The 15,042-nt window shown below is 43.2% G+C and overlaps 1 protein-coding gene across 1 annotated transcript in view; it reads right to left on the reverse strand.

Annotated features, from left to right (window-relative positions):
• Positions 1-15,042, reverse strand: part of adam12 (ADAM metallopeptidase domain 12) — a 195,970-nt gene that overhangs the window by 16,350 nt on the left and 164,578 nt on the right. The window contains exons 17-18 of the mRNA XM_034184356.1: positions 6,688-6,765; positions 221-329 (exon numbers count right to left, since the gene is read on the reverse strand). Of these exons, the coding sequence (XP_034040247.1) occupies positions 221-329; positions 6,688-6,765 (187 nt within the window). The remainder of the gene's footprint in view (positions 1-220; positions 330-6,687; positions 6,766-15,042) is intronic.

Consider the following 15,042-nt stretch of genomic DNA (forward strand, 5'->3'; position numbering starts at 1 on the left):
TGTTCTTTTCTACTCTTCACTCTCGGAACTTATTTTTGTCCACATGTAAAACTACAAACTGCACATTATAATGTATGAGGAAGAGGACCTTTGGCATCCTTGGAAAGTTAAGCTCCAGTCCAAAACCCACATCACATCCAGGGCTGAGTACAAGAATGTGTTTAGTGACTTTGTATTTCTCTGCGTCCTGATGGGATTGAAATGTAAATGTTCACGCCACCTGCCAGTCTCATTGGTCCGCTGTCAACACTTCCTCCAAAGCCTGTTTTCTCACAAAATGGAGGGGCCCAGTGCGCTTCACAGTGGCAATTCTTTTTGTTGTTGCACACCTGCAAACAAAAAAGATTAATTTATCATCACTGGTTCAAGTGCTGTGCTAAACAGATGGCATGCATTAGCCATAATGTACTTAGTTCATTCTCCTACTTCATCCTGCACCGAGTGCAATTTGTTTTCCACCTGGCAAAGCATGCTCACTCTTTGTATGTGTGTGTGTGTGTGTGTGTGTGTCCGTGCATATGTGCATGCATATGTCATCATAACAGATAAAACATGGACAAGGGAGAGTCCACCCCTGAAGTTTGATCCAAGAGGATTCCCTGGTGAGGTAATGCAGTCCAGCTGTCAGTTGGAGAAATGATGCAAGGGAAGGAGTAAGGAGGGAAGTTCAAAGGGAATTCAACTCTTATGGTGGAGTTTACATATTGCACAGGTGTGCGGTCAAGTCCCTTGAAGGACTTGCAGCAATCGACACTCCTTTGCACAGAGTGACAGCGTTAAGGGCCCCTTCACACATAGTACGAATGTGGTCGAATTGCGAATCAATTGCGCATGAAGCAGGAATCGTATGCAATACGTGTAAAATCGGCGCTGCCTCTAACGCCTTGTGCATCTGTTGCTACAACTATTTGCGCACACCAGGGGCTGAAAGACAGAGTGTGCCCTGTGAGAGCCCATCAATCCCACTTGTGGCAGGTGTCTGCCAATTTCCAGGTGACACACATGAACATGCAACACCGCTCGCTTGGCACTTACAAAATGTGTGGGCATTTGCACTATTAACATGAAAACAGTGAGCAGACGATCACTTTTGAGCAGGCGGGGAAATTTGTCTAAGAGCCCCCACGACTGTGGAGTTGCCGAGTACACATGTGGCGTGCCATAGTGTTGGCTCCCCCCACAACACGTGTGCGTCTGTTTTGCGCCCTCCCCCCCAACACGTGCGTGCATGTGGTTCACCCCCCCCCCCCCCGCAGGCGAGGCCCCTTTCATCTGATCACAGAGTGACACCTTGGTCTGTGCGCTGACCAGACAGGGGGCGTGGCTGGCTGCCAACAACAGCGGCTGTTGACAAATCTGGTCCTGGATGTGACAGCTGCAGAACAAATACCGTGTTTTGACAGACACACGTGTCCTGTGAGCGGCGCACCGCAGGACTATATGACAAGCCAGCAGTGCGACAAATATGCCACTTTCCATCACGTATCAGCAGAAATAAGCTGTAACAAATGCCGTTTGGTCAGTTATCACAGCGCTTTTTTTCTTTTATTTAAAAAAATACATTGATGTCCTTGTTGATTTCAGGCATTCTTCTGCACCTTTTACAGGGCAGCGATGGTAGTGCAGTGGTAAAGTTTCTGGTTGGCAATCAGAGCTTTTGTAAATTGCAGGTTTAAATCCCGTGGGTGGCATGTATTTTTTTTTTCACAGCAGCTGCATGATGTGGTTCCGGATGCTCCAGCTGCTCAATTTCAATTTATTTTCATTTATATAGTGCCAAATCACAACAATGTTGCCTCAAGGTGCTTCACACAAGTAAGGTCTAACCTTACCAACCCCTTGCACTGTGTTCCCACTGCAACAGTTTTGTGCACGCTCGTGCATGACACCTTCACATGCACGAAACTGTTGCAGCAGGTTTGTTCTCGCCTGCCCATCGGCTCGATGTTTTTGTGGTTCACTCAAACGAGCTGCTCCGCCGTGATTTGCCCTGATTTGTACTTATTTGTACTATGTGTGAAGGGGCCCAAAGACGCGCTTTGGGACTCTGGATTTTGCAGCATGTGTGAAAGTAAAAGTAAATCTAACAAAGTGTTACTATTGTCTGAGCATCCACGTATCATAGGGGAAATAATTTAAAGTTTTGGCTTTTATCCTGAACATTTTAATGAGCACAATCTGTTTTTTTGTTTCTTCTGACAAGAAACGCCTCATTTTAAATTAACATTCAGGTGACACAAACACCAAATGTGAGTAGATGCCTACTGATTGAGGGCCAGCTGAGTTGCAGAGATATACTGAAAAATTAATTATACAGAGACAGATTATGCACAATGCACATAAAACAAATCATCACTAACTGCAGTATTGGTGGGATGTTTCTTATAACAATGTATATGAAATGTCTAAAAATATGCACATTTAACATACAGTAGTATGCAAATGTAATGACCCCATTATTTTTTTGTATAAAAATGTTGATTAGTTTAGTATTTTCTTTGTTGGTTTATTTTAAATAAAACAAAACAAAACTCTGAAATGTTCAAATATCCCCATTCCAACAAATGTACAGGGTCCTTTACACATAGCACGAATGAGACTGAATGGTGCACGGAGGAGTCGAACGACAGTCGTGCAAATTTAAGTTACACTTGAAAGTCTCGTAGAGCATTCTCAGTCAGCACATTCGTGTGCCAGAGCACATGCACTCCACTTTGTGTCATGCTCGTGTTGGAAAAGATAGGTACGGCGGTCGAGTTGCAGTTGTAACGCAATCTGCAGTCGAAATATTTGTACAGCAATTCGTACGCAATTCCAAGCATTCAGACTGTGTTCAAAGGGCTGTACGATATGTTCGAGCACGTCACCTCCTGGCTGAATGTTTCCACTGTCCACCCCGTCACACTAGAGCTCAAATGAACCCGAATGGTGTACGAATGGATATTCGAACGACATTCGGGCAAAGTTGAGCTGCATCCAAAAACCTCATACAGCATCTGTGAGTGCATGCCACACAGTCGGCCACAATTGTGCACCCAGCATGAATGTAGTCACATCCACACCACTGTCGAGCTGCAATCAAACTGGGGAAATGTTGAATGGAGGTCGGTACTGCAGTCTGATTGCATTCTGATCGCGTTTGAGAGAACCCTGAAATGGATCAGGCACACCAAATCCTGCTGGCCTGATTGTGGTCCTGATGAGCCGGACCCCCGTGGATCTTGTTTGGGGCGCGCAAAGGAAATATTGTAATGTCCAAAGTCTGTGGCACGCAATCATTATGTGAACTAGACATGAACACTGCGCAATCACACCGAATACACTGTGTCACAGCCAGTCAGTGCATCTCAAAGCTGTGCTGCACCGCGCACGGCTGACCGGGCTGTCACATCCAAAATAGGCTCAAGATTACAGGTGCAATGACATCCCCACTTATGAGACAGGAAATGTACCTGTGTCATGATGTCCACCATGCGTAGCGATACATCCTCTGACACATGAGGTGGACTGACAATGGATATGTGATATCATCCTCATTCTGGACATCACACCTCGACCACAGGCGCTGTTCATCAGCCATCTCTGTGATGCACTGACACGCAGTGCAGCCATGTGGACGGGGTCTAACAGTCATGATAACATGTTAATATAAATACACCCTTTGACACATGGAGTGAACTGACAATGGATCTGTAATATCATGCTCATTATAGGCGTAAGTGGCACACCACGCAGAGCCTTTGACTCACCATGGAGCAGGGCGCCGCGCAGCTGCACGTGGTGTTACAGCTATGATGTTCATCATTTCACATACATTATGTAACCCATGAGAGGACATGACCATGTATTCGTAACAGCCTGGTCTAAGAGCTGAGCTACACTGCGCATAGCTGGATGGCTGTCACAGCTGTAATACACATCATATCCAACCTAGTGATCGTATCACATATGAAGGACTGATGTCGCAACTGTATTACCAAGCCATCCCAGTATGAACAGAATAAATAGTCACCTGTGGAACAGCTCCAGAATGACCCGCTCGGCGCATGCCAGCCAGCCTGCAGCCGGTCTGGACTGGAAGGTGAAGGAGGGGCACAGATGGGCAAAGACTCAATCATCTTTATACTTTTATTTATTCCCTCTTTTGACAGATATTCATCAGTAATCATTACATATGGATCAGTAATGTAATACTTGGACCTGCACTCTGGGTAGTCAACTTGGATTTGGGAGCTGCTGTACTCCGAATGTGGACAAATCATTCGTGGTAGCTTTGAAACACATTCTGGGTATTCGTACGGCATTTGTACCCAGCTGTACAAATGTGTGTCCTGTACGATGCTGCTTGAATTCTGGCTGTTTTTCCCCATTCGGCCTTATTCGTGTTAAGTGTGACGGAGCCCGAACATTTATTTTCAATTTACAAAACAAATAAAACAAAAAACCTTACATTACAAACAAACAAAAAAAACTAACAAAAAAACCTGATCTCCTCTTCAGGATTACAATGTAAGACAGTTGTCAATCATCACTAAATAATATAATAACTGCAAAACAATTAGAATTTCTTATAAACTGCAGAACACCATCTCAAAGTGAAAACATTTTAATTATTTATATGTATTTATAAATAGCAGATAATGAACATCTTTATGCCTAAAATGTTTGTACAGTATTCCTTGAAGTTGCCCATCTAAGACATACTGTAGACATTAAAAAAGCGCGAAGAGTCGTGGTTTGGTTGTTTGTGTTTGTCTTTTTTTTGTTTTATGACTAATGACCGCACATGGTTGGATAAAGGCTGACTGCACAGGTTTAAGAACTCCTGGTCACACCTGTGCTAAGTGACTGACTGAAACAAAGGCAAGGATGCAGCCAGAGGAGAGGACATCAACCATTCTATTGGAAGACGAATGCAGATGCGGTTTCCAGCCATGGTCCCTGGAGGGGGGTGTTTCTCCTGGGCCAGGTTTGTGTGGTCGCCGGGAGGCTTCCCGTGAGGGTGGGGTACTGTTGTATGGCTGGGGGGCCTGGCTGCCTTTTTGTTTCTGTCTTTTGTTTTTCCTTCCAGGTGGCTTGCATTTGGGACTGAGTGGCTGTGTAGCTGAGGTTATCAGGACCTCACCCTGATCACCTGCGGCTCGTCAGGACTCACAGCTGTGGTGCATCTATATGGATTGGAACATGGTGGCATTTAAGACTGGAGTATACAGTGTGTATTTGCCAGAGACTCGACCTTGTGACCAGACGGGTGAGATCGTCGTCTCGGGAGCCATCTCATCATCAGTGGATGCAGAGAACGTCCAGGGTTTGATGCACGGTCTGTGAAAGAGGAGGGGGTGAGGTCTCACGCTCGTCAGCACACTTCCTGAGGTACGTTAGATTTTGTGACTAACATTTATACAGTCAGTAAATGTGGTGTCCCTCACACCTTTTTATACTGAGCTGTATGTTAGTCATGTATCGGCTTCCACTGCAGTGGAGTTTTGTGAACTGGATGTTCCATGCCTGCAGGTTGGGAAGCTGATTAGTAATTAAGCCAGGAAGTGTTTGCTGTTTGTACACCTTTAAGTGTTCTCTCTGTGTGTAGAGTGTGGACTCACATAATGGTTCCTTCTTTCACAGACTCGGTTTGTTGCGGCCACCTGGGGGGTGTCGGCGGGGTCCTTGGGTCCGAACAGCTTCTGGCTCCGGACTGTTAGCGCTGCTGGGAGCGCACCACGCCAGACCGCACTTTCTTTTGTTATTTTTTGTATCACTGTTATGTATTAAATTCAGTTAGCCTTTGTACCGTGCTCTGCTTATTTCATACTGGGTCCTTCAAACGTTGGTCGGTTCGCCGAGCTGCGTCCGACACATAACATCCCCCCTAACAAACAGTAACATTTCTGCACATGGATGCAGCACAAATCTGCTGTCTTAGTAGCAATAATTTACAACTCAGATATGCTTTTTTATTGCTGTCATCATATTTAATTGATATCATAATCAATTAACAGCAACAAATCTCAATCTGTTGTAAAGCATAAAGCTGTCATTTGTTGTTGATCTGAAGCGCCTTGATTGGTTATAAAAGAAAAAATAAAGAAAAGGCATAGAGTATGACAGCTTTTTATTTATTTTTAATTTTATGGAAGCTCAGTGCCATACGTCACTATAATTGATTGCAAAGATCAGAGACAGTCAATGGCAAATCTACTGTAGCCTCTGGTGGGTGTTTGATTCACAGAACTGAGCAACAAAGTAAATAAAACATAAAAGCATATGGTGATGAATTATTGATAAGAAATAGTAAGAGAAAGGTGAGCATTTCTTGTTAGGAACTGTTGCTTTTCTATTACAACAGCACGACCTACAGTGTGGTGCTGTGCTGGTTTCTCGTTGTGCAGTCAAAAGATGGACAACATTTTAAGTAGACCATAAACAATGGCGTTAAATGGGATTGATCCACCCTCAGTACAGCAATGAAGATTGATTGAGAGCAGCAGTAGCTGCCATAAGTCACATGCTGTGCTGTAAATATGCTGTCGTTCTCGTATTGCTACTGTCTGCATTTAGTGAACAGGATGACAAACTTAATTTGGCCAAACGCAACTAAACAGACGACTGCAGAGTCCTTACTGACACGGTGCACTACAGTGCAGAATTTAAAAGTAAATATCGAGCTAATAGGTACTTTATACTCACCCCACGTCCATGGCACTTTGCAGAGCACTCGTGCACACCAAAGATGCTGACATTCTGGCACTGCCGATTCAAGCACACCTATAAAGAGGAAAAGTATTGTTCCATTTTAAAAATGTTTTTCTGATGTAAAGTATTTGGGAAAAACTAAGAAGTGGGAAATGATATACTCGTATGATTTTTACAGTGCAGTTTTGAATAGACTGGTGTCCTATCCAGGGTGTATCCTCACTCATAAAATGAGTGAATAAATGCATGAACAATGGCTCTGTGCATTATCCTGATGTTACTGCTGCATGCTGTCATACTAAGGTTACCGCTGCACGCTCTCATCCTGATGATACTGTTGCATGTTCCCACGCTAATATTACTGCTGTATGTTCCCACGCTAATATTACTGCTCCATGTTCCCATGCTAAAATTACTGCTGTGTGTTCTCATGGTAATATTTCTGTTGCATGTTCCCATGCTAAAATTACTGCTGCATGTTCCCATAATAATATTCCTGCTCCATGTTCCCACGCTAATATTCCTGCTCCATGTTCCCATGCTTGTTCTGCCTTATAGTATGGAAATTGAAGACTTAACAGTATTCCCTGAAAACCCCCTTCTGTCTGATCATTTCTTAATAACATTTACATTTACTCTGATGGACTACCCAGCAGTGGGGAATAAGTTTCATTACAGTAGAAGTCTTTCAGAAAGCGCTGTAACTAGGTTTAAGGATGTGATTCCTTCTTTATGTTCTCCAATGCCATATACCAACACAGGGGAGAGTAGCTACCTAAACTCTGTGAGATAGATTATCTCGTCAGTAGTTTTATATCCTCATTGAGGACAACTTTGGATGCTGTAGCTCCTCTGAAAAAGAGAGCCTTAAATCAGAAGTGCCTGACTCCGTGGTATAACTCACAAACTCGCAGCTTAAAGCAGATAACCCGTAAGTTGGAGAGGAAATGGCGTCTCACTAATTTAGAAGATCTTCACTTAGCCTGGAAAAAGAGTCTGTTGCTCTATAAAAAAGCCCTCCGTAAAGCTAGGACATCTTACTACTCATCACTAATTGAATAAAATAAGAACAACCCCAGGTTTCTTTTCAGCACTGTAGCCAGGCTGACAAAGAGTCAGAGCTCTATTGAGCCGAGTATTCCTTTAACTTTAACTAGTAATGACATCATGAATTTCTTTGCTAATAAAATTTTAACTATTAGAGAAAAAATTACTCATAACCATCCCAAAGACATCGTTCTCTTTGGCTGCTTTCAGTGATGCCGGTATTTGGTTAGACTCTTTCTCTCAGATTGTTCTGTCTGAGTTATTTTCATTAGTTACTTCCTCCAAACCATCAACACGTCTATTAGACCCCATTCCTACCAGGCTGCTCAAGGAAGCCCTACCATTATTTAATGCTTCGATTTTAAATATGATCAATCTGTCTTTATTAGTTGGCTATGTAACACAGGCTTTTAAGGTGGCAGTAATTAAACCATTACTTAAAAAGCCATCACTTGACCCAGCTATCTTAGCTAATTATAGGCCAATCTCCAACCTTCCTTTTCTCTCAAAAGTTCTTGAAAGGGTAGCTGTAAAACAGCTAACTGATCATCTGCAGAGGAATGGTCTATTTGAAGAGTTTCAGTCAGGGTTTAGAATTCATCATAGTACAGAAACAGCATTAGTGACGGTTACAAATGATCTTCTTATGGCCTCAGACAGTGGACTCATCTCTGTGCTTGTTCTGTTAGACCTCAGTGCTGCTTTTGATACTGTTGACCATAAAATTTTATTACAGAGATTAGAGCATGCCATAGGTATTAAAGGCACTGCACTGCAGTGGTTTGAATCACATTTATCTAATAGATTACAATTTGTTCATGTAAATGGGGAATCTTCTTCACAGACTAAGGTTAATTATGGAGTTCCACAAGGTTCTGTGCTAGGACCAATTTTATTCACTTTATACATGCTTCCCTTAGGCAGTATTATTAGACAGCATTGCTTAAATTTTGATTGTTACGCAGATGATACTCAGCTTTATCTATCCATGAAGCCAGAGGACACACACCAATTAGCTAAACTGCAGGATTGTCTTACAGACATAAAGACATGGATGACCTCTAATTTCCTGCTTTTAAACTCAGATAAAACTGAAGTTACTGTACTTGGCCCCACAAATCTTAGAAACATGGTGTCTAACCAGATCCTTACTCTGGATGGCATTACCCTGACCTCCAGTAATACTGTGAGAAATCTTGGAGTCATTTTTGATCAGGATATGTCATTCAATGCGCATATTAAACAAATATGTAGGACTGCTTTTTTGCATTTGCGCAATATCTCTAAAATTAGAAAGGTCTTGTCTCAGAGTGATGCTGAAAAACTAATTCATGCATTTATTTCCTCTAGGCTGGACTATTGTAATTCATTAGTATCAGGTTGTCCTAAAAGTTCCCTGAAAAGCCTTCAGTTAATTCAAAATGCTGCAGCTAGAGTACTGACAGGGACTAGAAGGAGAGAGCATATCTCACCCATATTGGCCTCTCTTCATTGGCTTCCTGTTAATTCTAGAATAGAATTTAAAATTCTTCTTCTTACTATAAGGTTTTGAATAATCAGGTCCCATCTTATCTTAGGGACCTCATAGTACCATATCACCCCAATAGAGCGTTTCGCTCTCAGACTGCAGGCTTACTTGTAGTTCCTAGGGTTTGTAAGAGTAGAATGGGAGGCAGAGCCTTCAGCTTTCAGGCTCCTCTCCTGTGGAACCAGCTCCCAATTCGGATCAGGGAGACAGACACCCTCTCTACTTTTAAGATTAGGCTTAAAACTTTCCTTTTTGCTAAAGCTTATAGTTAGGGCTGGATCAGGTGACCCTGAACCATCCCTTAGTTATGCTGCTATAGACTTAGATTGCTGGGGGGTTCCCATGATGCACTGAGTGTTTCTTTCTCTTTTTGCTCTGTATGCACCACTCTGCATTAATCATTAGTGACTGATCTCTGCTCCCCTCCACAGCATGTCTTTTTCCTGGTTCTCTCCCTCAGCCCCAACCAGTCCCAGCAGAAGACTGCCCCTCCCTGAGCCTGGTTCTGCTGGAGGTTTCTTCCTGTTAAAAGGGAGTTTTTCCTTCCCACTGTCGCCAAGTGCTTGCTCACAGGGGGTCGTTTTGACAGTTGGGGTTTTTCCGTAATTATTGTATGGCTTTGCCTTACAATATGAAGCGCCTTGGGGCAACTGTTTGTTGTGATTTGGCGCTATATAAATGAAATTGATTTGATTTGATTAATATTCCTGCTCCATGTTGCCATGCTAATATTCCTGCTGCATGTTCCCATGCTAATATTACTGCTCCATGTTCCAATTGTAAAATTACTGCAGCATGTTCCCATGCTAATATTACTGCTCCATGTTCCAATTGTAAAATTACTGCAGCATGTTCCCATGCTAATATTACTGCTCCATGTTCCAATTGTAAAATTCCTGCTGCATGTTCCCATGCTAATATTACTGCTCCATGTTCCCATGCTAATATTACTGCTCCATGTTCCAATTGTAAAATTACAGCAGCATGTTCCCATGCTAATATTCCTGCTGCATGTTCCCATGCTAATATTACTGCTCCATGTTCCCATGCTAATATTACTGCTCCATGTTCCAATTGTAAAATTACTGCAGCATGTTCCCATGCTAATATTACTGCTCCATGTTCCCATGCTAATATTACTGCTCCATGTTCCAATTGTAATATTACTGCAGCATGTTCCCATGCTAATATTACTGCTCCATGTTCCAATTGTAAAATTCCTGCTGCATGTTCCCATGCTAATATTACTGCTCCATGTTCCCATGCTAATATTACTGCTCCATGTTCCAATTGTAAAATTCCTGCTGCATGTTCCCATGCTAATATTACTGCTCCATGTTCCAATTGTAATATTACTGCAGCATGTTCCCATGCTAATATTACTGCTCCATGTTCCAATTGTAAAATTCCTGCTGCATGTTCCCATGCTAATATTACTGCTCCATGTTCCAATTGTAAAATTACTGCAGCATGTTCCCATGCTAATATTACTGCTCCATGTTCCAATTGTAAAATTCCTGCTGCATGTTCCCATGCTAATATTACTGCTCCATGTTCCCATGCTAATATTACTGCTCCATGTTCCAATTGTAAAATTACAGCAGCATGTTCCCATGCTAATATTCCTGCTGCATGTTCCCATGCTAATATTACTGCTCCATGTTCCCATGCTAATATTACTGCTCCATGTTCCAATTGTAAAATTACTGCAGCATGTTCCCATGCTAATATTACTGCTCCATGTTCCCATGCTAATATTACTGCTCCATGTTCCAATTGTAATATTACTGCTGCATGTTCCCATGCTAATATTATATAGCGCTAAATCAAGGCCAAACATTTTGTAATCTGAAAATTAAAAAGATTGAAAAAATACATTTTGAAACTGAAAATTCAATGTTTGTTCTTGAATTTTATAATAATTTGAAAAGTATTATCAAAATAAAAATAAGTGTAAGAAAAAAAATCCTAAAAAAAAAAAAAAAAAAAAAAAAAATCCAGTAAATCACATTGTATGATTTTTAAATAATTAATTAGCATTTTATCACAGAGAAGGCCAAGGTCTGGTCAAATGACCAATCTACCTCTAAAGTCCACGGATAGTCAAATGACTCCAAGATCCCTTGTGGAGAGCTACTTCTGTTATGTAAACAAGGAAGTCTCAGAACACCTCAGGGGAGGGGCTGACTTGGCTAGCCACATTCTTGTGTTTGCATATTTGCTGTCTGTGTGCCTGCTCAACTGAAAGGGCTGCTGATTTGTGCTTAGGTGGATAAATAACTTTACCCTGGGGGAGAGATGAAATAGAGCGCTTCGCTCTCAGACTGCAGGCTTACTTGTAGTTCCTAGGGTTTGTAAGAGTAGAATGGGAGGCAGAGCCTTCAGCTTTCAGGCTCCTCTCCTGTGGAACCAGCTCCCAATTCAGATCAGGGAGACAGACACCCTCTCTATTTTTAAGATTAGGCTTAAAACTTTCCTTTTTGCTAAAGCTTATAGTTAGGGCTGGATCAGGTGACCCTGAACCATCCCTTAGTTATGCTGCTATAGACGTAGACTGCTGGGGGGTTCCCATGATGCACTGTTTCTTTCTCTTTTTGCTCTGTATGCACCACTCTGCATTTAATCATTAGTGATCGATCTCTGCTCCCCTCCACAGCATGTCTTTTTCCTGGTTCTCTCCCTCAGCCCCAACCAGTCCCAGCAGAAGACTGCCCCTCCCTGAGCCTGGTTCTGCTGGAGGTTTCTTCCTGTTAAAAGGGAGTTTTTCCTTCCCACTGTAGCCAAGTGCTTGCTCACAGGGGGTCGTTTTGACCGTTGGGGTTTTACATAATTATTGTATGGCCTTGCCTTACAATATAAAGCGCCTTGGGGCAACTGTTTGTTGTGATTTGGCGCTATATAAAAAAATTGATTGATTGATTGATTGATTATGTCATTACGAGGTCTGTCAATAAAGTATAGGTCCTTTTTATTTTTTTCAAAAACTATATGGATTTCATTCATATGTTTTTACGTCAGACATGCTTGAACCCTCGTGCGCATGCGTGAGTTTTTCCACGCCTGTCGGTGACGTCATTCGCCTGTGAGCACTCCTTGTAGGAGGAGTCATCCAGCCCCTCGTCGGAATTCCTTTGTCTGAGAAGATGCTGAGAGACTGGCGCTTTGTTTGATCAAAATTTTTTCTAAACCTGTGAGACACATCGAAGTGGACACGGTTCGAAAAATTAAGCTGGTTTTCAGTGAAAATTTTAACGGCTGATGAGAGATTTTGAGGTGATACTGTCGCTTTAAGGACTTCCCACGGTGCGAGACGTCGTGCAGCGCTCTCAGGCGCCGTCGTCGGCCTGTTTCAAGCTGAAAACCTCCACATTTCAGGCTCTATTGATCCAGGACGTCATCAGAGAACAGAGAAGTTTCAGAAGAAGTCGGTTTCAGCATTTTATCCGGATATTCCACTGTTAAAGGAGATTTTTTTAATGAAAGACGTGCGGACGGATTGCAGCGTTGGCTCGCAGCCGCCGCGACGCTCCGCCACAGGAAAAACACCTCTGTTGGAAGCCTTAAGGACAAGTTGGAACATGTCCTGCTGTTAAACAATTTCTCATATACTCACTCCACTGAAAGCCATCAAAAGCCGCCTGGATTTTACAAATGGTTATCAATACGGAGGTGTTTTTCCTGTGCCGCCGCACCGTGTCGGCTGCGTCCCGACGCGCGGACCCGTCCGCACGTCTTTCATTAAAAAAATCTCCTTTAACAGTGGAATATCCAGATAAAATGCTGAAACCGACTTCTTCTGAAACTTCTCTGTTCTCTCACGACGTCCTGGATCAATAGAGCCTGAAATGTGGAGGTTTTCAGCTTGAAACAGGCTGACAACGGCGCCTGAGAGCGCTGCGCGACGTCTCGCACCGTGGGAAGTCCTTAAAGCGACAGTATCACCTCAAAATCTCTCATCAGCCGTTAAAATTTTCACTGAAAACCAGCTTAATTTTTCTAACCGTGTCCACTTCCATGTGTCTCACAGGTTTAGAAAAAATTTTGATCAAACAAAGCGCCAGTCTCTCAGCAGCTTTTCAGACAAAGGAATTCCGACGAGGGGCTGGATGACTCCTCCCACAAGGAGTGCTCACAGGCGAATGATGTCACCGACAGGCGTGGAAAAACTCACGCATGCGCACGAGGGTTCAAGCATGTCTGACGTAAAAACATAGAAATCCATATAGTTTTTGAAAAAAATAAAAAGGACCTATACTTTATTGACAGCCCTCGTATGTCCACATGATAACAGCAAGCAGACACACATGCGTCACAGTGGGCAGTTGTTAGTCCATGTCTATCCAAACACAGTACATGTTGTCCAGCTGGGACATCCAGAATGACAGATCTTTCAGCCGCTGTGGTGCACAAATAGTTGTAGCAATAGGTGTACTAGGCAGCTGTAATTTTACACGTTTTGCACACAACTCCTGCTTCATACGCAGCCCTTTCATCTAAGCAGGCAAGTGACTCCAAGATCCCCTGTGGAGAGCTACTTCTGTTATGTAAACAAGGAAGTCTCAGAACACACAGACAGCAAAAAAGCAAACACAAGAATGTGGCTAGCCAAGTCAGCTAGCCAGGGTCATTTGACTCTCCGTGGGCTTTAAAGGTAGAAGAGAAAAGCTTGGACCTCCGAGTGTTATTCCATAAAATAAGTATTTGACCCCCTAGAAAAACAGAGCTTAACAATTGGTACAGAAACATTTGTCTGCCATTACAGAGGTCAGACATTTCCTGTAGTTCTTGACCAAGTTTCACACACTGCTCTGGGATTTTGGTCCACTCCTCCATACAGATCTTCTCCAAAGCTTTCAGGTTTGGAGTTTCAGCTCCCTCCAAAGATTTACTATTGAGTTCAGGTCTGGAGACTGGCCAGGCCACTCCAGGACCTTGAAATGCTTCTTACGGAGCCCCTCCTTAGTTGCCCTGAATGTGTGTTTGGGGTCATTGTCATGCTGGAAGACCCAGCCATGACCCATCTTCAATGCTCTTACTGAGGGAAGGAGGTTGTTTGCCAAAATCTCGCAATACATGACCCCAGCCATCCTCCCTTCAATACAGTGCAGTCATCCTGTCCCCTTTGCAGAAGAGCACCCCCAGAGTATGATGTTTCCACCCCCATGCTTCACGGTTGGGATGGTTTTCTTGGGGTTGTTCTCATCCTCTAAACATGGTAAGTGGAGTTGATTCCAAGAAGCTCTATTCTGGTCTCATCTGACCACATGACCTTCTCCCATGCCTCCTCTGGATCATCCAGACGGTCACTGGTGAACTTCAAACGAGCCTGGACATGTGCTGGCTTGAGCAGGGGGGCCTTGCTGCCCTGCAGGATTTTAAACCATGACAGCATCATGTGTTACTAATGTAATCTTTGTGACTGTGGTCCCAGCTCTCTTCAGTTCATTGACCATGTCCTCCTGTGTAGTTCTGAGCTTTCTCAGAATCATCCTTACCCCACAAAGTGAGATCTTGCATGGAATCCCAGACCGAGGGAGACTGACAATACACACACACACACACACACACACACACACACACACACACACACACACACACACACACACACACACACACACACACACACACACACACACACACACACACACACACACACACACACACACACACACACACACACACACACACCATGGTCAGTGAGAATTCCATGTCTAACTGGCGTTCATTATTTTTGTGTATATGCACACGTAGTTCGGCGAGTTAAGTCACTTGTT

The sequence above is a fragment of the Thalassophryne amazonica genome, chromosome 13 (assembly GCF_902500255.1).
Source record: "Thalassophryne amazonica chromosome 13, fThaAma1.1, whole genome shotgun sequence".
NCBI classification, from domain to species: Eukaryota; Metazoa; Chordata; class Actinopteri; order Batrachoidiformes; family Batrachoididae; genus Thalassophryne; species Thalassophryne amazonica.